The sequence below is a fragment of the Anser cygnoides genome, chromosome 5, assembly GCF_040182565.1.
Source record: "Anser cygnoides isolate HZ-2024a breed goose chromosome 5, Taihu_goose_T2T_genome, whole genome shotgun sequence".
NCBI lineage: Eukaryota > Metazoa > Chordata > Aves > Anseriformes > Anatidae > Anser > Anser cygnoides.
In genome coordinates this window covers 28224143-28248758 of record NC_089877.1, presented here as the reverse complement: position 1 = coordinate 28248758, position 24616 = coordinate 28224143, and the positions used below count along the sequence as shown (strand labels likewise).

The 24616-nt window shown below is 43.1% G+C and overlaps 1 protein-coding gene across 39 annotated transcripts in view; it reads right to left on the bottom strand.

Moving 5' to 3' along the window:
• GPHN (gephyrin) overlaps positions 1 to 24616 on the bottom strand; it is a 366964-nt gene that overhangs the window by 263310 nt on the left and 79038 nt on the right. For 33 of the 39 annotated variants that reach the window (XR_010832041.1, XR_010832042.1, XM_066998517.1 and 30 more), the window contains exon 1: positions 23355 to 23477. The exons of 5 other annotated variants lie outside the window; for them this stretch is intronic. Coding sequence is in view for 32 of the 34 variants with exons in the window: in XM_066998517.1 (XP_066854618.1) it covers positions 23355 to 23418 (64 nt within the window). In the remaining 2 variants the exon portion in view is untranslated. Of the gene's footprint in view, positions 1 to 22556; positions 22713 to 23354; positions 23478 to 24616 lie in introns of those variants that run through there. One more of the 39 variants, XM_066998521.1, reaches the window with a different exon arrangement.

The following is a 24616-nucleotide window of genomic DNA, read 5'->3' as shown; positions in this document are numbered from 1 at the left end:
TTAACTGGGAAGTTGAAATGCATACTCTGATTGCTTTTCAAATGAGGAGTAAGATTTGTGAGAAGTCAGTGTTCTCTTTCGCATTAAGAAGAGCACATGTAGCGGCACTGACTGATCACCATTTGGTATTACTACAGAAAAATGATGCTAGATGATACTGACGATACTCATAAGGCCAGTCAACTAGCATTTATAGTATAAAGCATGAATTAATGCAAATTCAGGGAGTTGTACTGATGAAATATAAGAAACCCTGAGCCCTCATACAAGCTTATTAAGAAGCCATCAGTAACATTTTAAATTGGGTCAATTTAAAGTTCTTAATCTCACCAAATCTGGTACTAGAAGAGCTTCTCTTGAAGCTTGTAAAACATATACACAGGACTTTGTCACACTGTGCGCTAGTGCCAAAAGAATAAAAAGCAGAAAAGTCATATAAAATTGGAAACACCAACACCTCTTTATACTGTGAGACTTTGTTCCTTCATGGTTCAAACACATACTAAGCACAAGAATTCATTTTTTACAAGTTTCAGCAGAATCTGAGATTCAGGAAACTTAGCCTAATGGCCTATCACGTGCAAGGAGAAGGAGCACAGAACAACACGTCCCCAAAGAAGCACAAAGAAACCATAAAAAATCTGGGAGTAGATACAGACAAAAGCAGATTTTTGTGCCCCTCTGTCGTTTCAGGAGGCTGCACACAGCTGCGCACACAGAAAACCCTGTCTGGGACACCCTGTACCTGCACTAGGGGCTCCGCGAGTACAGCCATGCCAGCCAGGCAGCCGTAGCACATTTATTTGCTTTTTTTCAATCCTCTTCCTCTTCGAAGTGAACAGATCTTTCATCTGTTACTTTACCGTACAGAACTTCAACCAGTTTTATTACTTCTAGAGAAAAGTTCATGAAACGACCGACTAAAGAAAATGCTGACAAATTACTTTATCGAGGCTGAATTCCCAGTATCCATGTCTCAAAAAGTAAAAGCAAAACATTTCACAAAAAAACTCCTTATCATACCTATAGAGATAAATTAACTCGTACAGACCCAGGCTGGTTGCTGATTTTTGACATATCAGCAAGGAACTGATACTGCACCCACAACACAGCTGATTTAGCACTTCTGAATTAGCCCAGGAATTCCCAAACAACTTGAGAACATTTTTCTAAACAAATTGTGAATGTCTTTAATTAAAAATGAAACTAGTCAGGAACACTGTACTAGATGAATTCTAATGACAACAGCAGACGTTTTAACTGAATGAAACTAAAAAGCATTGAATTAATTCATGTCCAGGATTTTGAAGCTTTACACCTCCTGAACCAACAGATAACTTCAAAAAAGAGTAGCTAATTTTCTATACACAGCATTGGCAAAAACAAACAAACAAACAAACAAAAAAACAGCAATATAGCCACTACGAAGCAAATTCAGAAACACAGAAGAAAACAAGAAATTCGGAAAAAGTAGACTAAAAAGGCTGGAAGACTCTAGTACTTTGGGGTAACAGCCTTTTAAACTCATCATAGCAAACTATTTAACCATGCCGTTCTAACTACACACCTATTGACTGCACTCATTCATTAAATAGTGTCCTAATTTTGTAAGACAAGACTGCAGAGACCTACAGCTTCCTTATCTACGCTTTGTCAATGTAAAACTAAGTAAGCTAGCTGAAGTAAATTCCTCCCTGTGCTCCTTTTCCCAAATTCTGATGATTCTCATAGGCCCTTCTAGGAACAGTGGCATGTTAATGGCACACTGGAATTAAAGCCTGTAGCACAGAAAGGCAGAAATAGTCCATTCCAGCAGAAAAAAATGATGGCTGATCTAAAATACTTAGCTCAGTACTAGGCTTTTCTTCTTGTATTACTCCTAATCTGCGTTACGGCATACACAGCTGCCCTGCTTTCTAAGTGCAATACAAAGCTATAACTAAAGGTTTTCCACAGTCAAATAATTTACAGTGTACATAGCTGAGTTTTATGTCTCATGTTAGCTGAGTTTTATGTCTCATGTTAAAATACCACCAGCTAATCTGAACTAGCAGATGTATAAAAACTGTACTCTCCTACTAGAGGTCAAGTCAACAAGCATTACTTGTATGCAGTATCCGCAAACACCTTCATGAGCCTTACACGCTGGGAAAATACAGAGCTGTCTGGAGTAAGTCAGGATTTGCAGCATACTGAAGAGTTTTCACCTTAAGACTTGCCCTTTACAATCACTGAGCCTGAAATAAACTATTTTCTTGGCAAACTGAAGCCAGTGTTAAAAAAAAACAACCTTTAGCAAAGAGATCAGATGCTCTGCTGTTCATAAAATTACAAAACACACGCTGCAATTTGTAACAGCCAATACAGCAGTAAACTTAAAATAGTTTTTGAAAGTTCTGCCTAACGAAGCGGGCAGTGTTTCTTTGAGGAAGTCTTTAACATTTCTTCTTTTGTACAAATCTGTTGAACGGACACATGCATGGAAAAAGCTGGAAAAGAATATAAAAATCATACTGTTTTCTTTTTTTTTCCTGCTACATTTTTAACTACATAGATTAAATGATTATTTTTTCATTAGCTCTCCTTTGATCTCCAGAACGTCATTACTTTTTTGTATACTTTCTTCACTCCAATCCAGTATTTTTGAGCACAAGATTAATTATAAGAAATTGCTTCTGTCATTTCTTAAAATAGATTCTGAGTGGGAGCACATGCCATCATGATGCTGTAACTCATCAGGAAATTATGATGCAGTACTGTATTCTTCTAAAAGCACCTGCTAGCTAAGATCTGGTCAAGGTCGTATAAGCGCTACTCATGTTTTTCAGGACTGTTTTCAGCACCAGATTTTTTTAAAAAAATCCAGGAAACAATCAAAGACATAGTGTATATTTTTCAAGAAAAAAAAAAAAAGAAAACTTGACACCAGTCATTTCATGCAACTTCAATTTTACACAAAGGTGCCGCTACCAAAAAAATTTAAGATAAAAAATGATAATCATGAAAATATTAAGTGTAATTAAAAATGAAGTGAACTACACTGAGGATTTGTTTATCAAATAAAGCTAAAAATTAAGGTGAGGAGAACATAATTCCCATTTTATTTATTAATATTTTTAATCATGTGACACATAAATAAGCGCTTGGGGGAGAAGGCTAAGAAGAGTTCCCCCAGTGTTACTTCCCTGCTTGTTACAACCTTCTTAGAGCCTGCACAAGTCATTTTTGTTATGGAAAGATAAGGAACCCAACTATATCAGAGAGATCATGGAAGCAAAACCCTCTTAAGCAAAACTGGAGGTTATTTTTCTTTTCTTTCAAAAGCTATTTGTTATTATTTCACTTAAGCAACTGAAAAGAAAACTTCACGCTTTGGGTATACTTATAAGGCTTCCAGGCTGGGTGATTCCAGAATTTTTTGAATGTTAAATACTTTAATTTAAAGGTTAATGAAAACAAGAACTCCTGCTGTTACAGCATTCAAATACTTCATAAACAGTCTTGATATTTTCTCCTCATCTGCACAGCTTCTGAATGTACGGTAGCCTCTACTAAAGTATACATACAAGTGAGATTCAGGCCCTCGAGTCCTTTACAAAGCAACCCAACAAACACCGCATGATTTCCCTAGAAATCCGAGGTACCCCATGCATTTCAATTTCCTGGTGGAAGCTTACTGGGCTCCACACAAACTGGAGCTCCACAGCCACAAGGCGCTGCAGAAGTGTGGGCCTGGCAGGCCCTCATGCTGCGGGAGGGCGGTGGCAGACGCCGGGGGACAGCACCGCAGGGCAATGCCATACCTCGGGCACCCACTGAGGGCTTGGGACCAGGAACCCAGAACTTCTCCTGTAGACCCGTAATTAACAGACAGAAAGGCTGGACAGAGACGAACTCCTTCTGTTAAAGCTAGGTGACTGCACAGCAGAGAACTAAAACGGTACGGCACCCAGGGACGCTAAGGCCCACACTGTGGCCTAGCAGCAGGAGAGACCTCGAGATTCGAGTCCCTGCTCTGCCCAGAGTAAGAGGACTACGAAGAAGACAGTCTTCCTTCTGTTCTGTCACTCGCCTTCTAACGGAGAAAGAAAATGCAACAATCGTTCAAAACACAAGGATTTGAAACCTGCTCTCCTCCCTCCCACTGCATGGTCCAAACTGCTAATTTTAAGATGCTGAAACATCACCACATCTCTGTCTCTTTTTGGATCTAGCCTATGAAGCATTACAGAGACTTGTCTGACTGATTATTTATATCTCTCTTCAAAAATATAAGACTCCTTAGGATTTGGGCACCTCTTCAGCCACAAAGCTTTTTAATTTCAAAAGTGTATGGCTTAGGTAGGAGCGCTCCTCATAGCACTGCTCCACAGAGTGAAGGCAATGCTTTCTGTTCTGAAGAATATTTACAGGTGTTCCTACATTTACTGCTGCACTTAGTGGAGCAACCATGACATCCCCAAGTAAGTATTTGCAGAACTGGATCAACAGAATATTCTTTGCCCACCACAGCATCCCAACGAGGAAATAAAACCACCTCATCAACAAGTCTAAAACAGTGACTCAACAGTGCCCCTTGCCTCTAACATCTATCCACACATTATCAAGTTGAAGTTCCTCAATTTCAGCAATTTTTCATTTTATTTTAGCAACCTACACCTCACGGATCATGCATTATTTTTTCTCTCCATCCAAAATACATCCAAAAAGCTTCACTCCAGCCTTAAAACACACTTAAAGAAATGTAATGCTCACATAGATTAAGCAATACTATAAATTAACTGTGAAGAATTCGTTCATTGTTTTAGAAATTATTATATGCTTTTGAATACCACAGAAATTAAACCTACTAATAGTGCTTTGCATCTTCAGCTTCTCATCTCAAACTCTTATTGCCTGGAGCAAGGAGGGATGTAGCAAGAAGTAAAACGTCAGATTTAAGAGGTGTGTGCCAGTTTGTGTCCATTGCCTCATGTCCTGCCACCAGGCACCACTGAGAGAGCCTGGCTCCGCCATCCTTGCACCCTTCCTTCAGGCATTTAGACACACTGGTAGCATCCCCCAGAGCGTTCTTTTCCCTAGGTTGAAGCATCCCAGCTCTCTCAGCCTTTCCTCATACGAGAGGTGCCCCTGTCCCTTCACCACTTTCACGGCACTTTGTTGGACTCCCTCAGGTCTGCCCGTGTCTCTCTTGTACGGGGGAGGCCTGAACCGGACTCAACGCTCCAGGTGTGGCCTCACCACTCCTGAACAGAGGGGATGTCTATCACTCTGTGTATGTCATTTCCAGTGGATTAGCAGTGCCTCAGTAAATGAAGAGGTTTTCAAACCTTAATTATTAAAGAAATATATAATTATTAACATCAGAAAAATTTTAGCGCAAGTCTGTCCTTTAGTGGCTGCACATTAGCTCTCATCCAGAAAGGTAAAACTCTGGTGTTGCTGATCATTACAGATTATGAGGAAAATCAAAAGTTTCTTGACTCTCTTAGAGAGAAGCATAATAAAAATACACATTACATACTTCTAATGTAAAGCATTGTACTTCTCTGAATTAGCTAATTTGAAACGACTGATGAATCGATACAGACCTTTGCTTACTACAGAATAAACAAACCGATGCTGACGACTTCGTTAGCTGAATAGCTACGGTTCTATACTAAAAGTTTCTGTTTAACAACTAAGGAACCAAAGTGCATCAGAGAGGACAAAGCTGTGCACATGGGATGCTTTCAAGACATGCAATCCTGGTTACCTAACGTGAAAAGGCTTAGTAAGAAACAATACTCAAGCATAAAAAAATCCTAAAAAAAACCCACACCTTTCAACACACAGAAAAGCTCTAGTGAAATAAAATCGTTGTAAACATTCTAAGAGTGTTCTCAACCACTACATTTTGTTTGTGTTTTGTGTCTTGTGCTTGTTGTTGGTGGTGGTGGTGGTTGTTTTTTCTTTTTTTTAATAAGAGTATGCCTTGGATGCAGAAACTGAAATTTATTGAATACTGACATAACATCTAACTTAATGCTCAAATTGAATGTGAAATCTAGGGATCTATACAACATTATAATAATTCTCTACAATAATTCTTAAATAACCAACAAGTGTGTTTTACTAGTAAGCCGTATTTTAAAAGTCACACTGGAGTAGCCAAAACTAATTATGAGTGAATCCAAGTTAATACAAGAATCCAAGAGTATTCAAGAACCTCCCATACTAATTTAGTATCATTTCTTGACTTCACAGACTTGAAGAAACATATTTTAGTGTATAGCTTATCTGACACATGTTTCCAGACTTCCTTAAGACTTCTTTTCTACTTAAGAATTTGCAATGTAATGAAAAGATAAAAGAAATCTGCAAAATGTATAAATCAAAAGTGATCTACACAGGCAGAAAGAGCTTCATACAGATTTACACAGCAAGCAATGCTATCAGTCGCAATCCAATATCTGAAATTACATTCAATATAGAATAAATCACCTAACAGTGACAAGCCATGCAGTACTGTGAGCTTTAAACATCTTTAAACCAAGGCCTTACTGAAATGATCTCATCTGGGCACCCAGTAAAAGGGTTTTCTTCAATTATGTTCTCTTAACATGGTTAAAAACCTAGCTTGCATCCTAAGATGCATCATCAATGCACAGTAATAGACATTAGATAGCTGTGTAACAGCCCAGAGGAACATTACAGATGTATTACATTCACTTAAATTGAACTAACATAATTTAAATGCATACTTTTTTTTCCTATGAAGAATACTCTTTGAAAGTATGCAACCTGGATTTCCATTTCTGATTCCACTGAAGGGAAAGAAAAGGAGATGAATCTCCAGAGTCCTAAAAAGCTAACACGTGAGAAGTAAAATTAATGTTATTGACAAACTGTAGGAAAACAATTAATGAACAATGTAAACAGGCTGTAGATATTTGTCTCTTCTCAACCCACAGGTTGCATACCACAATCTATGGTAAAGCCACAAAGCAGAACATTGTTCCTTGCGATGCCTATGTTATTTTGCAATACTGCCTGCATTTCTGAAGAAAGAGACAGGCAGATTAGTGAAACAAACTATAAAATTTCTTACAGGTGCTTTTGGTCTGGTGGAAGGCCCCATACAAATGTGAACTAGACTATTCGGTCTGGCTGACTAATAGGTAAATAAAAAATGAAGCAGAACACATAGCCCAGACTAAAAAAATCTACGTACCACAAGGAAACGACTGGCTTGGAAGATTAGAGGGAAGCAGCATATACTGTCTGCCTTGACTCCAGAAAGGTTTTTGACTGTTACCCATACAATCCTCACAGAGAAGCTCACAAAGGATGGGTCGGAGGAACAGACAGTAAGGTGAAGCAAAAACCGGGTGAACGGCTGGGCCCAAGGGGTAGTGATCAGTGGTGCAAAGTCTAACTGGGGGCCAGCAACGAGTGGTTTAAGCTGTGACTCTTCAGCCTAAAGAAGAGAAGGCTCAGGGGGATGCTTCCAACATCAATAAGTACCTGAAGGGAGGGTTCAAAGAGGACGGAGCCAGGCTCTTTTCAGTGGTGCCCAGTGCCAGGACAGGAGGCAATGAGCACAAACTGGAACCCAGGAGGGTTCACCTGAACATCAGGGAGCACTTCTTTACTGGGAGGGTGACCAAGCACTGGCACAGGTCACCCAGAGAAGTTGTGGAATCTCCTTCTTGGAGGTACTTAAAAGCTGTCTGGTCGTGGTCCTGAGCAACTGGCTGTAGGAGGCCCTGGCTGAGCAGGGGGGTTGGACCAGATGGGCTCCAGAGGCCCCGCCAGCCTCAGCCACTCGGTGTCATGTCCGTGAGCAGCAGAAGCCTGGAAAGGCACAGAACATGCACGCTATGAAGCCGTAGAGAGTGTCTGACAGGAAGGCAGCACAGCAGTGAGAGAGTTATTAAAAGGTTGGAAATTTCTGTTCTGATATCCAAGAAATCAAAGGGGACAAATACAGAGTTTTTTTAAAGAGTTTCTTGCTGACAACAGCAGGCTTTGCTACAGTCATGAAAGAGACTAACACAAGATGTCATAAAAATGACAAGTTAGGCAAGGCTACACCAGTATACGTATTCCCAGGTAGCTGAAAAGACACAAAAGAGCACAAAGAATCTTCAGACAACTCAAATGAAAAACTATCAAGACAATTTTGTAGAGCTGTGCAAAATCCAATATGAAGACAATGTACTACAGGCTCAGATATAAGCACAGGAGCTCTGTACCTTCAGATTTTCTACTTTATGCCATAGCTCACCGTACAGATAATTTTATTTTCTTTGGTCTCAACCTGGATGAGGAAGCTGCATCCGATATTGTATCTCTTCCTTAGTAAAACACAAGCACCTCTATTTTTAAAAGCAAATGAGGGTTTGAATTATGTAAGGACAGAGTCCCTCTTCCAAATCCCAAAGCAGGTTGAAAAATATGCACTTCTGCGTGCATGGATGGATGTGTGCACACACACACACTGCACACAACAGAACGGAGGACGTGCAGGCCCCAAGTGTTCGAACAAAGCAATAAGAAATACTCCTCTCCCACCCCAGGGCACTTGGGGAGACCAAAGAAAACAGATACTGTATGTCTTGAGAAGCAAGGACCTTCCCATGTGAGAGGCTGTACAACCTGAATTTACATCTAAAGAAGGCAGGGTAGACCTGTGAAGCCTTCACAGAAGGCTCATTTTGGTTTCCTACGTTATTAGTAAACTTATTTCCAATAAGCTAAATTTTATATAGAGTAAATCAACTAAAAACAAAAAGGTGTGTGTGCAGAAAGAAAACGCGCACAAATCTCTTCAATTTCTCTTTTAGGAAATAAAATCAAGATCTCTCATTCCAGCAATATTAACTTGAAAATAGCTGTCCCAATATCAGACTGCAGCAGCAACCAGTAGGGGAATGTAAACAACACTTCAAAAACTTTAAGATTGTCACATAGCAGGCAACAAAAGATATTACTGTCAGTCCCAAAGGAAGCAGGCCTTTGTCGATTCACAAAGCCCAAGACTTACACAATTACAGAAATAACAGTATTTAAAAGTATTTCCAATATGAAAATAGCAGAGAAGGGCTGAAAAGACATTTCCAGTATTTAGCCAGTACCATTTAAACTGAATGCAGATGAAAAGTCAGATGTGGAAGAAGACATCACCGGAATCTGTTGATCTTACTTTTTTATCTTCCATTATTTTTAAAGAAGAGCTAAATATATTACTTATGCTTTTTTCTCCTGCAAGCATTAAGAATGCAGTGTGCTCGAGCATTTTCTTAAAGGTGAAGAGTGGCAGGGAAAGAGGACCTGTTGAAAATCTTGGGATTACTTTTTTTTTCTTTTTCCAAAACTTTTCCTTTTGATATCATCTGTGATATGAGCCTTAATCAAACTCTGAAACCTCACCTAAAACCCAACAGTTCTGTAATACAGATTACTGAAGAAAAGTAATTAAAATAAACCCTCTATTGTTCTCCTGAAAGAAGACATTAGTGAAGTAGGAGCTGATTCACAGATCAACAACTAGGCATCACCAGAAGTAGTACTACCACTTGAAAAACAGGACGCTAATTAGTTAGTAGCCAAGAAAAAGAAGCATGCCAAAAAACAACCAGCAAATGCTTCTGCAAGTGTGACTACGTGAATGGAAGGCAACTGAATTTCTGGGCCATGGTATGTAGCCTCAGGCCACCGACTCTAAAATTGCAGTGGACAACGGGTGGTTCACAAGGCTACGAGATGTGATCTTACCTACACACTCTTTTAAAAGGACTGAAATTCCTTATTTTTCCAACTTCAGCTTGATAAAAGTGCACTACAGCAATAACACAAGTTTTGAGGGTCTGGCAACAGTCTACTCTGTAAGAACACAGGGTGCCTTGGCCAAAGACCAGGTTTTCTCATGCATTATTACCAAACGAAACAATTCCACCTTCCTCCTACTGCCAGCAACTTGTTCCCGACTCCATGGTGTGCACAAGCATTTACCCACAGCAAACCACCAGAAATCAACTCAAAACTAGCTTGGCAAAATACTGTCATCTGGATCACTTCACAGTTTGGATCGCTATATATAAAAACAATTTTGCTGGCGTAAGAGAGAGCTCATGTACAGGATTACTCCTCTAGGTGGGATTAATTTCACTATTACAAAAATAGAGTAAGAGACAAATTTATCATAAAGAACTATTAAAAGATTCAATACTTGTCAACTTCACATGAGGCTCAAGAAAGGATTTTTAAAGAGAGACTCTTTAAAATTGGGATTACAAGCTTTTGGTATATTCAGTTTATTTCTTTTTTGCTTGTTTGTTTTTAAAAATCCTAATTTTGCCCTCGTTAGGTGATGTGTTAAACTTTTGTAGTGAATGGAATGCTTCAAGACACTTCTGAGGCATAATCATTAAGCACAAAAATCTTTTTCCCTGTTTAGCTAGTCTGCTTTCCCAACTACAGCCTCTGTGCCTCATCTGTGAAACCTCAGCCTCTACATTTTTGCTAGAAGTTACACTTTATGATGTGGTCTTGCATTTATATAAAGTTACCATAAACAGTCTCCTCTATACATTCTTCTCTTGCTTCCCATAAAACCCCAGTTTTAGCATTCATCTTTAAATTGTTCTTCTAGAAGGAGTGTTTTTCAATGTTAGGATTGCTTTTTTTCTGCGACTACAGCATTTCAGTATTTTCTGCTATTTTAAATCCTAATTCCTCTTTATCTCCATTATGAATGTATCTCAATGCTGAAGATGCTACTTATATTGCAACTTGTAAAATCCAGTTTAGCTAGCGAGCTTTATCTCCAAGCACTGCATTTGGATGCCAAAAACATGGTCACTAGATAACTAGTAGCCATGGAGACCATGGCAACGTACAATATTGAACAAATGCAGGCAGCAGCAGGCTTCTGATTTTAAGTGAAATAAGGCCTTAAATGCACAGGGTTTCCTGACCACAATTATATAACTGAACTATCCTCCTCCTCACCTCACCCAACCCCCCCCCTTTTGAAGTATCAAGAATCCCAGAGCCTGACTTACCCAGGTAGCTGATGCCTGTGACGGGGGGTTCCCGTTACCTCCGTCACACGGTAACAGTCCACTGAAGAGAAGGGCAATGATTCTGCTCAGGTCAGCAGCAGGGAGGTGTGCAGGACAAAAGTGAAATTAGAAAACTATCTCACACGCAGATTTTTCAATACTTGGTGTACAGACAGGCACCCAACAAAAGAAAAGTAAGGCAAGAGCATATCTACTGCCACAGAGTACACATCACGTTAGCATCCTCAAAGTTAGCCTATTAGTTAATTTCTCTAATAAGGATATGCTTGGAAAAACTATTCAAAAGTGTAAAGAAGATGACCGATACAATGGTGGCAGAGTCGTCTTTTTATCAGAAGACAAATGAAAACTGGTAGAAATGGGTAATTTGTCATATATATGTTATTTTAAATATATGAATATACATTTAAAAATAATACGCAGTCTTCAAATTAGCTCTATTTACCAGGCATATTATAGCCAAAATAATTTAAAAAAACATGTTGTAATTTTTTAAAGTATTAAAATGTAGCATATTAATAAAAGTAGAGACCCAGTCTTCCAATTTGTCTATAAATGCGTAATGTAGTTTGCCTTTTCCCAAGTTTAGCACTGCAGAAGTAGTTGCTCTACCATATTTAAGTTACCAAGTGCTTAGCCCTTCATTAAGCACAAATGTCTAGCATAGTCTTCACATTCACCTTGCTACTACGTGCATGAAACAATTGTTTATATACAAAGTGGGAAAATATCTTCAGTTACACCCTCGTTAAAATTATTTCCTGTAACAGCCAAACCCTTCCCTTCCTTCACTATGTTTCTCCTGCTTGCTACTCAGTGGAGGCAGTGTCTTTGCTTGTCAGTCAGGGCAAGCCAGCAAATACCACTGCGAGGTACCTGGCCTGGCAAAACAACGCTTGCAAGCAAGGAGAAAACGCTTAGTAAGAAAAAGGAGTGTCAGGGCTATCTTCTGAATTAACCTAGGTGAACTACACAAAGCCAACACACAATTAGATCTGCTGGGCAATCCAGCCACTCCCTCACGCGGGCACTGCTGAAATCCTTCACTGCGTTGCCTCGACGTGTTCAGGCTGCGGAAAGCCGGCTTTCTGCGGGGGTCAGCCAGGTCACCAGGCTTTGCATGGAGGGAGAAGTGGCAGGGCAGAACCAGCGCGCAACTGCAAAGCAGCACAGAGAAAAGCAGCAGCACGCTGCCCACAGCAGCCAGCAGTTAGGTAGGCTGCAAGACACCGTGTAACTGCACCGAGGCAAAAGCGCGGGGAGGGGACAAGTAAAGAAAGAGTCTGAAACATTTGACAGTGGAGGTGAACCTGCAGAGAGCCCCGCTGGGCTCCAAGCGGGGGAACAGTTAGAGAAGCCTGCAAGTTACACCTGGAGGAGTCTGAGTATCCCAGCTTGAGACGTAGGGAAGGCAGGAAGATAACATCCTGACAAACTGCTGCATGTATTTTTTGACAGATAAATCACGTAGGTACAGGTGGGGCCTGTTCAAACTAAGTATTAGTGCAAACATGATTTTTCTGCCATTTCTTCATCTATTGCTTTTGTACAAATTGCAGTGGTGTGGCTCATTTTGGCATTTTGAAATACTTTTACTTAATACTGACACTCTCGGCCACCACACCTTGGTTCCCGCTGCAGAGAAGAATCCACAAAGAGGCCGGCCTCCTTCTGGACAGAGCTAAACTTGCCTTTCTCCACGAGCATCCCCAGCACACAACAACCACTGCTCAGTGTCCACTCCATGGGGTTAGAGCCAGCAAAACGCCGTGAACGCTGTGGCTGTGGAGTTCCCAGCACTAAGGGTGCTGCTCTCCACACCTGCTTCTCTCAGGCTGCTCTATTTCCTGGCATAGACACTGCTTAAATTGACTGAAACCACAAAAGACAAATTACCTTGCTGAGTTACAGCCAAAAGGCTTATGTACAAAGAGCACCAAACCAAATATTTTAAGAAGCTCTCTATTTATGGTTGCAGAATTGAGAGAGCATCTAATTATCCAAATATAAGCAATTTCTGTACCTGCCTGCATTACACTGAAAGGGCTGTTAGTTGGGACATTGGCATCTATGGGTTTCAGTTTAAATTTATATAATAATATAATACAGATTTTGCTATTGCATCAAATGCTCCAGGCAGACGTTTTCACAGTATCTTAAACATAGAGGAAGCTCTTGAATATGCCCTAATTGTCAGATACTTTCTAGATGCTAATGAGGTCTTAGCCATTCATTTGAACCTGTTTTTTGTTTGCATATTTTTCTTATGCACAGTTGAATTTACCTTCTAGAGGCTAAAATACGGGTTAAATGCTTTTAGCAGCTATTTATTTAGTGCAGAACAAAGGACACTAGGAATAATCTGACTAGACTTGCTAGAATTACTGGGGAGGGTACCCGGAAGCTGAAACTATTCTGGTAAGAAATTCTGAAAATGATTCCTATTTCACAGCCAAAATCTCCCTTACAATTTGATGAGCCTTCACAGCATCTTACGCATAACAATAACCAAACATAAGACATGCTATCACGGAATTAAGAGATTTTTCTAATATTAAGGACAATCCATGTGTCCCAGTTTAGTGCTATACAGAAATTTGCCTCAGATGCCTTTTCCAGAAAGACGTTCTGTTCATCAAAGCACTCAAAAAAAGTCTACTTGGACCCTTTTCTGACAAAGCAATGGTGAAACGACAACTAGTATTTTCACTAATTCCCTTTGATCAACTGCTAAGCCAAGGAGAACGTACTAAAACCATTGTGCATAAACTAGTTATCTCCATTGGAATAAAGGAATAGGAAGAGGCAGGTGAGCATCCTTGAAGCTTAACAATCACAGGAGATCCTTCAGCAGTTGCTTTTTCTGCTGTTGCTTGTAGCATGAACTAAGTCTGGTTCTGTATAAAAGAAAAAAAGCCTGCCTCTCCCTCAGATGCGAAGGTCCCACACACTGGAGACAATAGGAATCGTTTTAATTCTTACCCCACTGGAATTTAGCTAGCATGGTCAGACTTTTAATTTTTACAGCTTACCTCCCTGCTAGGAACAGCGTGCTCATAAAAACCAGATGTCAGAATAGCACTGGATCCTGTAGTTATTTAAACACACCCAACCTGAATCATACGCATCTTACTAACATCACTGTCCCAACTGCCTCAAGTTCTGTGCCTTGCCATCCCTCCAAGTAACTCTGCCATACAGCGCTGTCCTGTAGTCACATTTACTTGAAAAAGCTGTAAGATCTCTCTCAGAAATCTCAACAGCCTCTTAAGTCTTCTGGTTTATTCTCCATGACTTTTAGCAGTTTCCACTTTTCTTCATTCTGCTAAATAAATGCCAGAACACACGTTTGCACACACTCCATGGTTTGGAATCCCTCACAATGGGAAGCTGGGAGGAAAGGAAATCCCCCTGCCACAGGTTGTTCAGTCTGTTCAATCAAAGGGTCACCAAAAAGCCTACCATAAGTCTATTTTGCAGTTAACTAGAACTAGTTTCACCTAGACTCACCTAACACCAGTAACAAGGGAGTTATATCTCACTCATCTACTACATCCATCTGTCAAGGCAAAGGAACATCCCCAAAATGACTGTATGAGACTGAATTAATTCTTCAAGGACATCGTGATGATGGTAGGAAAAAATCTGGCGATTACAGGGGGAAGTACCCCCTCCCAACCCACCTTTATATACCACTTGTTCTAATGCATTCTCTACATTTTCTTAACATATGAAATCAGAGCTTAATGAAAATAGTGAAGTTCTACCTAGAGGGGGTTATGCACCAGCATCTGTTGCTGCATTTTTCCAGCATCTCTGAAGTTTTCTGAGTATTATCTACAGAAACGCTTTGTCCCTGCGCTACCTTTTAAAGATGTTTCAAAACATTGCTCCTCAGTATGGTTAATTTAAAGCTCGTTTTTCCAAGGAAGATGATTTTGAGGATCCTTCACTTGCTGTAGGCTTATTTAATGTCTCCCCTGGAGTATTTAGACAACTGAAAAGGAAAACGAAGCTTAAAAAAGAGGAAATGAGAAATACCTTTTCCTTTTAATGTTCATTTTTTCTGCTCTTTCTGGAAGCAACAGGCAATTCTGTCGCCAGATATGTACTTACTTTTAGGCATCCTGCCACTTTCTCCTGGTTATTCTCCGACACAAAGATTGTGACAGGGAGCATACAGTAAGCCCTTGGCTTCTCAGCCACCTACACTGCCATGCCACTACCCTACAGCACATGAAAGAACCACGTCAGTGGAAACCTACCCAATATTTATAGGAATTCCTGGAATTCTTCTTCTTCCAGAAACACATAATGCCACCGAGTCTTTCCCAAGACCAGACTTGCAAGTACCTACATAAAAGGATACGTACCTGCCTGACACCAGCATCTTCTTTACAGGCTGCTCTGCCGGCATAACCTCATGAATATTGTTTCAGGAAGGGATAAGTGATAGCCGAAAAGAGGTGTACTGGCTTTCCAGATCCATAACTATTGCCACGCTCAGGTGTCTCGAGGTCTTCTCTGCTGGATGAAGGCTTTACAGACTTGTGACACTTTATCTCTGGCCTTGCTGTCAACCCTTTTCTAAATGTCCTGTCCCAGGGCACGAACGGCAGTTTGCTCAGGGACAAAGGGGAGGGGATTTATTTTTTAACGGCAATTTGTGCATACTCCATCATTTGCAGAGGTCCTAGGAACCTTCCCTTTCTGAGTCAGGCCTGCAGGATACTTGACAGCAATTCATTTTAACTCCTAAAGAATGCATAGTGGTCTTCACCCATACAGCTTCCCCTAAAACGACTGTGAGTAACAGCTTGCTTCCTAGTAAATACCTTCCATCCTGTTAGGTAGGACACGGTGCTCTTCTCGGTCCTCAAAACCAGCACCACATAGACACTGATCTCAGCAACAAAACAGGCAGGAACAAAAGTCACCAAGAGAAGCCCTTGCCCTTCCACCAACAGTGTACATGCAGTGCCGATTGCTATTTATCCATTATACTTCCTTGGACAGCCAAAGTCAAAGATACCACAACGATTTTACTAAAGATGCTAGCAGCTGAGGCTGTACAACCCAAAGCCTGTCTCTAAGTTGGCATTTTTTAGATTCAACAATGTCTGAAGAGGGGGGCAAGTTGCACAACTTCAAGATCTCAGTATGAATTTATATCCCCCACAACATGCTTTAAAATCAGATCAAATAAAATTAAAATTAAATAAAAATACATAATTTAAAAACCCCACACAACCATGAAAAGCCACATCACGTATTTAGATTTCTACTTCCCAGTTTTACAACTCAAAAGTCACAAAATAATGCAGAGGAAATCCAACAAAATAAATAAAAGAAAAAAATGTCAAGTGAAAATATTCCACTTAGAATTTAAGTTCCCTACAATATACAGCACAGCAAAGGAAACTAAGAATTTAGTAACCACACATTAAGTTCTCAAAAGCCCCAAATTTATTATCATTCAAAGCCTGTATGCACTCTGCTTCTTCACTCTACTACATAATAAGCGATAACTTAATTGGGAAAGTAAAAGGTACATTTAAGAAACATATTTCTGTAGTCGCAGTCAGTCTTAAATATGTATGCAGTACTTACTGTCCTGTTATATTCGTCTACTGCTACAATTTGTAGGGTAAGTACGTAACGAGGTGTCCTGTTAAATACAAAACTTAACGATTACTGGTCTAGGTAACACACTTGCATACGGAACTAAATTAACGTCGGGTCCGTTCGCTCAGATCGTGGCATACATCGCACACACCACGAACACTTTGCTGCTCCCAGACAGCCTCTGCAGCACCCAGCTATTCCCTGACTCACAGAGTCAGCCAGTGGAGGCTTTGCTACTTATCTCACAGTCCTAGAGCACACAACACAGTGCATTCCTTACCGAAGGAATTGCAATGCCATTAATGTCATTCACCCCCCCCGTACTGGTAGGATAGAGCCCTGATTTGCAAGATTATGCAAAATGCACGTAGAGGAACGTTATTCTGGAGGGCTTATGCTAATTTTCTCCACTTGACGACTAAGTTAGGCATAAAATAAGCTTCGCTAAATTAGTAACAAACAAGCAGCAAAACAAGTAAACAAAACACATCGCATACACATCTCTTACTTGCAGAATTAGATTTTTCTAAGAAAACTGCCTAATTAAGCCAATTTTTCCCAAGCGCTTTTTATGCAATTACTGCTCCCTGCAAACTTCAACTTCGTATTCTCAACTGTTTCACGATTTTAAAAAAAGCTAAAAAACTAAAGGGCTATAACACTTTTTTTTTTTTTAGATAAAACCACCCCACACACACAGTCCTTCCTTCTCACTTCCCGTATGATTGTTACCCTCCTATTCCCCAAGAGCAGCTTTTTTCAGGCATTCTGCTAGCCTTGCAACAAGGATCCTGTCATAAGCAGGGCTGCACCACTATAACACTATTTCAGTCCAACCTGTAAGGACTTGCATACCGTATGTAGGAACGTGCATGTGTAGGAACTACTTCATGTAGGAATAGAATGCAAACTATTTGTTTTATTTAACCTACACTTCAAGACCCTGTAAATATTTTGAGCTAAAATTAAAATTTGCTCTCATTTTTATTTACCACGTCCTCCAGTTGCACAGAATCAGCCTCAAGAATTGCAGACAGCAAAAACCATATTAGCTCAAAGGGAAAAAAGAAAGAAAAAAAAAGTAAAACCCTGTCGGTAAAAGCTGTTTCAACTGCCTGAATAAGGAAAAAAATAATAATAATAAAAAAAAAAAAATCTTTCTCCTATATTCAAAATAAACTTTCTCAGTTTGAATGTAAGCAATGTGAAAATCTTAACTTTCACTCCACAAGGGCACTTTGCAACAAACTTTTTTGCTTTTAAAGTATAGTAAAATTCCAAGATGGACATTTTCAGATTCCAGCACCGTTTTCTTTCTGAAAGGTCATCTGAGGCAACATTAGGAAAGTTACTGGTGAAATTCTAACATGGTATAAAAGTACCTTTCAACAAATATGCTCCACTCTTCCTTGAAAAAAGCCTACAGACAAACAAGAAGACATGGCTAAATCAAAATTAAGGGGAGAGATTTGGGTCTGTGTATCAGGCTTTTGTACGCCAGCTGTTCTAAAGCACGGCCGATCACACACCGTGTAGCCGCCAGTTAACGAGACCAGCCAGCCAACTCCAGGCTATGGCAGAACGAAGCTAGCTCTGACGGAGCCCATGCTGGAGAGCAATCGCTAATTTTGAGGGTAAACACGCGCAGGAAATTTTCCATCTTTACAAGAAAAGGGGACAAATATACTGCAAGGCAAGTAAACGTTATGGGTAAGCTCTGGACTGCCAAATATGAAGTAGAGGCACGGAGCGTGGGTAAGATGGGAGTCTTTCCACTGTGCATCGGGATAAGGAAACTCCAAACAAGGAACACTGATCAGACACGACTTCTCACCCCTGCTCTGTAAGCACACACAAACCTCCGAATTACTGGCTGTTGCTTATGTTAGTAGGTATTAAATAAGCATCCACGTATAACAGGGAAATAATTTCTTGTCTTCCATATTTTTAACTTCAGTCTCTTCTCTTCCTTCAGTTCAAAAGAAAACTACCAATCATAGCAGGCAAATTAAACCGCAGGTAAAAGTCTGCTTTATCAGCAAGAGTCCAGTCACCAATATTTTTCCACAGTGCACATTAAAAATCAGAAAAAAAAGACAGATCCAGGACTTACTTCCTCTATTCAGCATCGTGAAATTATAAAAAGGAAACTGGACATCTGTATGGACCACTGTCAATAAACATAAAAGGTTTTCATTGCAGCCATATCAAAACTCAGGAAGAAATGCCTTTGTGAAGACTTGGAGCTACAAACGGCAGAGATCTCTCAGTTACTATGGATAAAGTCAATAGCATGAGAGCCTCATGCTCAGGACGAGGAGTATCTGGGCTGCTCAGGCTGGAAGGTTCCCCTGCTCCCAGGGGAAGTACAGCTCCTCCGAACTGCCTTGAGTCATCGAGTCAGCTAACCTTCTGGGGGAAAACCAAGGCTCCCAGGAAAAGCACTGACTTGAATCTACGCTTTGAAGATGAGTGTCCGCTAAGACACGCTTACTGAGGGGAAGGCAGATCACAGGCAAAATCCAAACCAACTTCAGTTTAGACAGTTAAAGCGATCTGACAGCATCTCCCAACAAAATTAACATCAGCCCTTACGCTCCCACCTCGACCTCTGTGGGAAAGCTCACCCTAAGCTGTAATGCACGTCAAAAACATGAACAACACCACCACTGAGAAAAGACCTTGCAGCCTGCGAGAGGAGGAGCCTTCCAGGAAAGTCATGAGAAGTTATCTCAGAAAGTAGAAGACAGGCAAATTAGCTTTTGGTTGGAAGACCAACCGTGTATGTTTCTAAAGCAGTGTCTAACAGATACTGACACCCGAACTATACCGGTGCCCGCTTTTCTCCATGATGAGTTTTACAATCGTTTTTTGCATCACTGAACTTCACATCCACTCCACCTCTTTGTCTAGAAGGTGTTGTCGAGCAGACCAAGCTCCGACTACCCGAGCAGCGTGCCTGCTTCCAAGGAACGAGTTCAGACCCAGCGTGTATGTGCTGTGCTACTTCAACCAGCTAAACGGGCGCAGGCACTTCACGACGCTAATGTCATCTTTCACATCGCAGCGTTAAGAGGCCAACCAAGGTCGGAGTTTAGGCATTCGGCAACCTTTGCCCGCTTTGCTGCATCGGCCCATGGCAACAACTGCCATTCAGAACATTTTAATCTTTACTTAGTGAAAAAAAGGAAGAATAACTATCTGAAGAAGAAATCATGTTGCATTTCGCCAAAACCCCTTACTCACTTCAATTATTATAGGGGAAAAAAACAGTCTCATAAAGGCGAAAAGCTGTATATCACCACCTTTTCAGCAATATTACAGATGGTAAAGCTATCCCGAAAAAGTAAATGGCTCTGAGATACTTTCTTTTTGGTAAAACAAGTAAGAAACAACACAGAAAGAGAAGCAGCAACACAAAATGCTGTTTGCGTCCGGTGATGACTACTTCTTGCAGATGAGACAAACACTAAGGGAAGTTTCATTAGCCAACCCCTTATCTGACCATTTTTTAAATCAGCAGCATTCTGAAAAAAGCATTTGCTTGTAACCATCTGCTGGTCACTGCCATTGCCATGGAACAATACACACTAGATGCTTACTGGACAGAAAACAAGAAGAGAGGTAAAGAAGAAAATGGGGTTGGAAAGGAAAAAGGACAAAATAAGAGAGCAACCAGAGAGACAGAGTCTCTCCTCCACCTGGCTACGGCGACACCATTTAGATCCCTCTGGGCGGCCGAGGGTCTGCTCAGTGCCCCACACAACCGAGGTCACAGGCGATGTAACTTTTACCAGCGTCACCATCACCGACGGGTGACCTAGCATCGATTCAAGCCCAGGCACTGCATGCATTCTTCCATTTGTAATGCTGATGTTGGCTAGAAAAACGCTGTATTTACTGATCCAGGTTCAATATCCTGACACCAATGGTAACTCATTAACAAACTCTTTATGAGAGGTTTTGCAAACACGACAGGCTCGCAACATGCACCCAGAGTTTTGCCAGAACAGGATCTGTATTTTACTAAGGATGCACTGGTGTACAGGACTGCAGAGAGAGTATGCGTATCGTGCAACCTTCACCATCACTTTTTTTTTAACCAACGTATTTTTCCTCTTTTTCACCTGTTTACTTACACCACTTTTCCTGTTTCCCTGTGTTTCTTGTTTTAAAGGAAGATATCTGGAGTGCTAAATGCCCAAGCTCAGGCCATCATCAGCACATCTCACTAGCTCACTCTCCATCAGAAAAGTTTACCGATCTGACGGGTAACATTCGGGTCCTTTTAGAACGTATTTTACCACGAGGGCAGTAACCTTTTGACAACACCATGCTGGAGTTCATTGTTAGTTCATGCACCTGCCCTGCACATCAGTGGTAGCAGAGAGAAAACCGAGGTTTGGAACTTAAGCGAGCAGCTTCTCCCATCTGAGCCAGTCCTTAAACACCAGCACTGAACACGGCATTTTTATGGCTTCTTTCTTCTTATGTGTTGCAAAATGTCTTGAAATGATTAGCACTCAGTCTTCTACTGACAAACTGGTGAGATTTCCTGCTCACATAGCACACAATGCTCTAGCTTACAACAAGTTTCACAGTTTTGTAACCTGTCATTGTTAGTATTTCCTCCTGTTTCAGCAAACAGGCTCAACTCTACAACTTTCTGTATAGAGACTCGGAAACAAACACGGATGACACCTGCAAGTCAGCAGATACCGTATACACCAAGGTACATCTCCAGATTGCAGGAAGACAGCTCTTTCACACTGAGACAATATCTTAATTATGAGCCCCATTCTCCTCCTCGCTGACTCTTGACTAAAAGACAGCCCGGATATAAGAGATGTTGACACGTAAAATTAACAAACAAAAAGAACAAGGTGCTGCATTCTGCACAATTTTATGTTTGACCAAAACACATTGCTTTGGCTATGCAATAATAAACAAATTAATTCTACTTTTTCTATTTCTCTACCTTAATTTGTCCCAGGTGAAGAAACAAATTTCTTTCCAACTAGGAAAGTAGCAATGCACGAATACACACAACGGTCAACTAAGCAACACTTACAACAAAAACTTACCCAGATTTGTTTTTTAATGCAGAGAACTCTAAGCTACAAGGCAAACATTCCCTTTGTTTTACCAATACACCCTAGAGCCATGTGCCTCAATCTCAACAACAGGCAAGGCTAACAAGACCCCCAAATAAAAGCATACGTTCCAAATTAATTCAAAGGGGCTACTCCTAAGTAAACTGAAATTCTCCCTGAGTACTACGATGTGGTGCAATAACACTACATCCTACACTATGAGTATAGCAGGTCTGACAGGAACACAGACCTCTACGCCTGCGATGACAAACCCACACGTACACGTACTGGTGACAAAACAATCATATGGCCGTGATCTTAATTGGAAAAGCTAAATAAGCCATGGTACATTAATTACCTAATTTCTGACCACTGCACTCTTCTAAATGATGAAACCAAAAATTCAGTGTTCGTACTAAATCTACCCATTCATACACTCACTCTTTCATCCACCAGCCAAGAAGCAACTATCAGTTCATTTTTATGAGACAAAAAATAAATCAGAAGAGTGAACTCTGAAGTTTGCTGTTCTTCCACAGCTGGAAACAGCAGAAACTAGGCGGCCCAAGCCCTCAGTGTACAAACATTCTCTTCCAGGGATTAGAAGGAATGTCAGAATGGAAAGCAATTTACTTTGGCCAAGGATATGACACCCAAGTGACACGTTTATATAAAATTTGATTTCATGCTTATACACTGATTAGACAAAAAGAGGCTAGTGAAATCGTTCGAAACCAAAGCGTCCCCACCATAACAGGCAAATAATTACTGGCAACATTCTTCGGCATCCAGTTCAAAGCAACGGCACTAGGGGGAACGGGGCTAAAGCCGCTCTGGTCATCCGCCTCTTATTTTTCCTTTAAGACGAGGAGAACCGCCGCCAGGCCACGGGCTCTTCCCAGCGGAGTTCCGGATTCTGGCACGAAGGCGCGGAGCCGAGCGGCGCTCAGAGCGGACGCCCGGCACAGGACGAGGGCCCGCCGGCGCTGCGCGGCCCCCCCGCAGGGCTGGCCGCCCGCGTGCCGCCCGTACCGGCGGTGCATTGTGGGAGCCGCGCCGGGTGAAGCCCCGCAGCCCCCTGCCCGGCGCCCAGCGGGGCGGGCGCGCCGCCGAGCTCCCCCCCACCCCCCCCCCGCGGCCCGGCGGTGCCGCCGCAACTTTGGCGGCCGCGCGTAGCGGCGGCGGTGCCGGCCCCGGGGGCAGCAGGCACCGGCTCCCGGCCGCCCTCCCAGCCCCGGCCGGGCCGGGTCCCCGCGGGGCCGCCCTGCGGGGCTCCCGCCGCTTCAGCACCGGGCTCCGGGACAGCGCCCGCGGCTCCCGGCTCCCGGCTCGGCGGGCGGCTCTCCCGGGCCGGGGCAGGCCCGGCTCCCCCCGGCCGCCCTCCCCCGCGCCGCGCGGGGGGAGCCTCCTCCCGCAGGCGGGGCCGCCCCCGGCCCGCAGCGCCCGGCCGCGCCGCCCCGAGGCCTCGGCTCCCTGCGCAGCGCCGCCACCGCGGCGGGCGGCCCCCCCCTCCCCGGAGCCGCGGCCGCCCCCCCCCCCCCGCCGGGCGCGGTGCCGTTGGCGCTACCTGTGAGGACGCCGACGCGGATCTGGTGGTCGTGGTTGGTCAGGACCATCCCCTCGGCCGCCATGTTGCCCGGCGCAGCCACCGCACTGACGGGCGGGCGGGCGGGCGGGCGGGCGGCCGCCGGGGGGGAGGGGGCGCGCGCGCGACACCGGCGCGAGCGCAGAGAGGGGGCGGGGCGGGGCCGAGGCGCGAGGGGCGGGGCGAGCGCCGGCCCCGCGCGCGCGGCAGGGGCAGGGGCAGGGGGAGGGAGGGAAGGGGGGAGGGAGCGGCGCCCAGGCGGCAGCAATCGAGCGCCGAGCGCGGCGGGGCGGGGAGGGGAGGGGAGGGGCCGGGGCCGGGGCGGCAGCGACCGCCCGCGGTGTGAGGGGCGGCGGCGGGGGGGCACCCGGCACCGGCAGCGTCCGGCCCCGCCGGGGCTGGAACTGGGGTCAGGCGGCCCCTGTCCGCTGCTAACCTCGGCTGGCTGCCTGCGAGGCAGCGTCCGTGCTCGTTGTGCGCGGATACGTACCCTGGTGTGCTCTGCGGTTGGTCAGTCACGTTACCAAGCGCAGGCGACAGCCCGCTGTCAGGGGTGAAGCCCTCTGGCTGTAGCCAACTCTTGCATTTTCAGCTATTCTTGGTGTGACTTCAGCACCAACTTTACCATAGCAGACCCGACCAGTCACCTCTTGACTGTGCACTAAAAGGCAGTCACTGAAAGCACCTCTAATTTGCACAAACCACCTCTAATTTGCACAAACCACCCCTAATTTGCACAAACCGCCCCTAATTCGCACAAACCACCTCAGGAATTCCCTCTTTACCATACCATTTCCTCAGACAGACCACCAATGCACAACCAAAGGCCCGAGGGCACACCCCGTATCTCGGGGAACGTCCCCCAGTAGCACGGCGCATCAGCACGCGGTGCCCGCACGGTGACACGGGCCCGGCAGCCGCAGCGCGTGCAGCCACGCACACCCCGAATGCAGGCTCCAGAGCTCCCTGGTTATGTTATGCAATGGTGTAATACAACATATGTGGGTGGGTGTAAGCCCGAACCCAAAACAGCACGGTTACTGAAGATACACTGCATCGCTGGTGCTCATACGGCTGTTCCTCATGGGCTCGGTCGCTGTGCATTGAATATTCTGATATAGACAAAGCAAAACCATTTCTTCTGTAATATATCTGAAATCATCTGAAGTACAAGCAAGAAGCGTGACGTTTCGTAGCTTCCTACAGAGGATTCTCACACCCTACACTAAAAACACTAGAGTTCG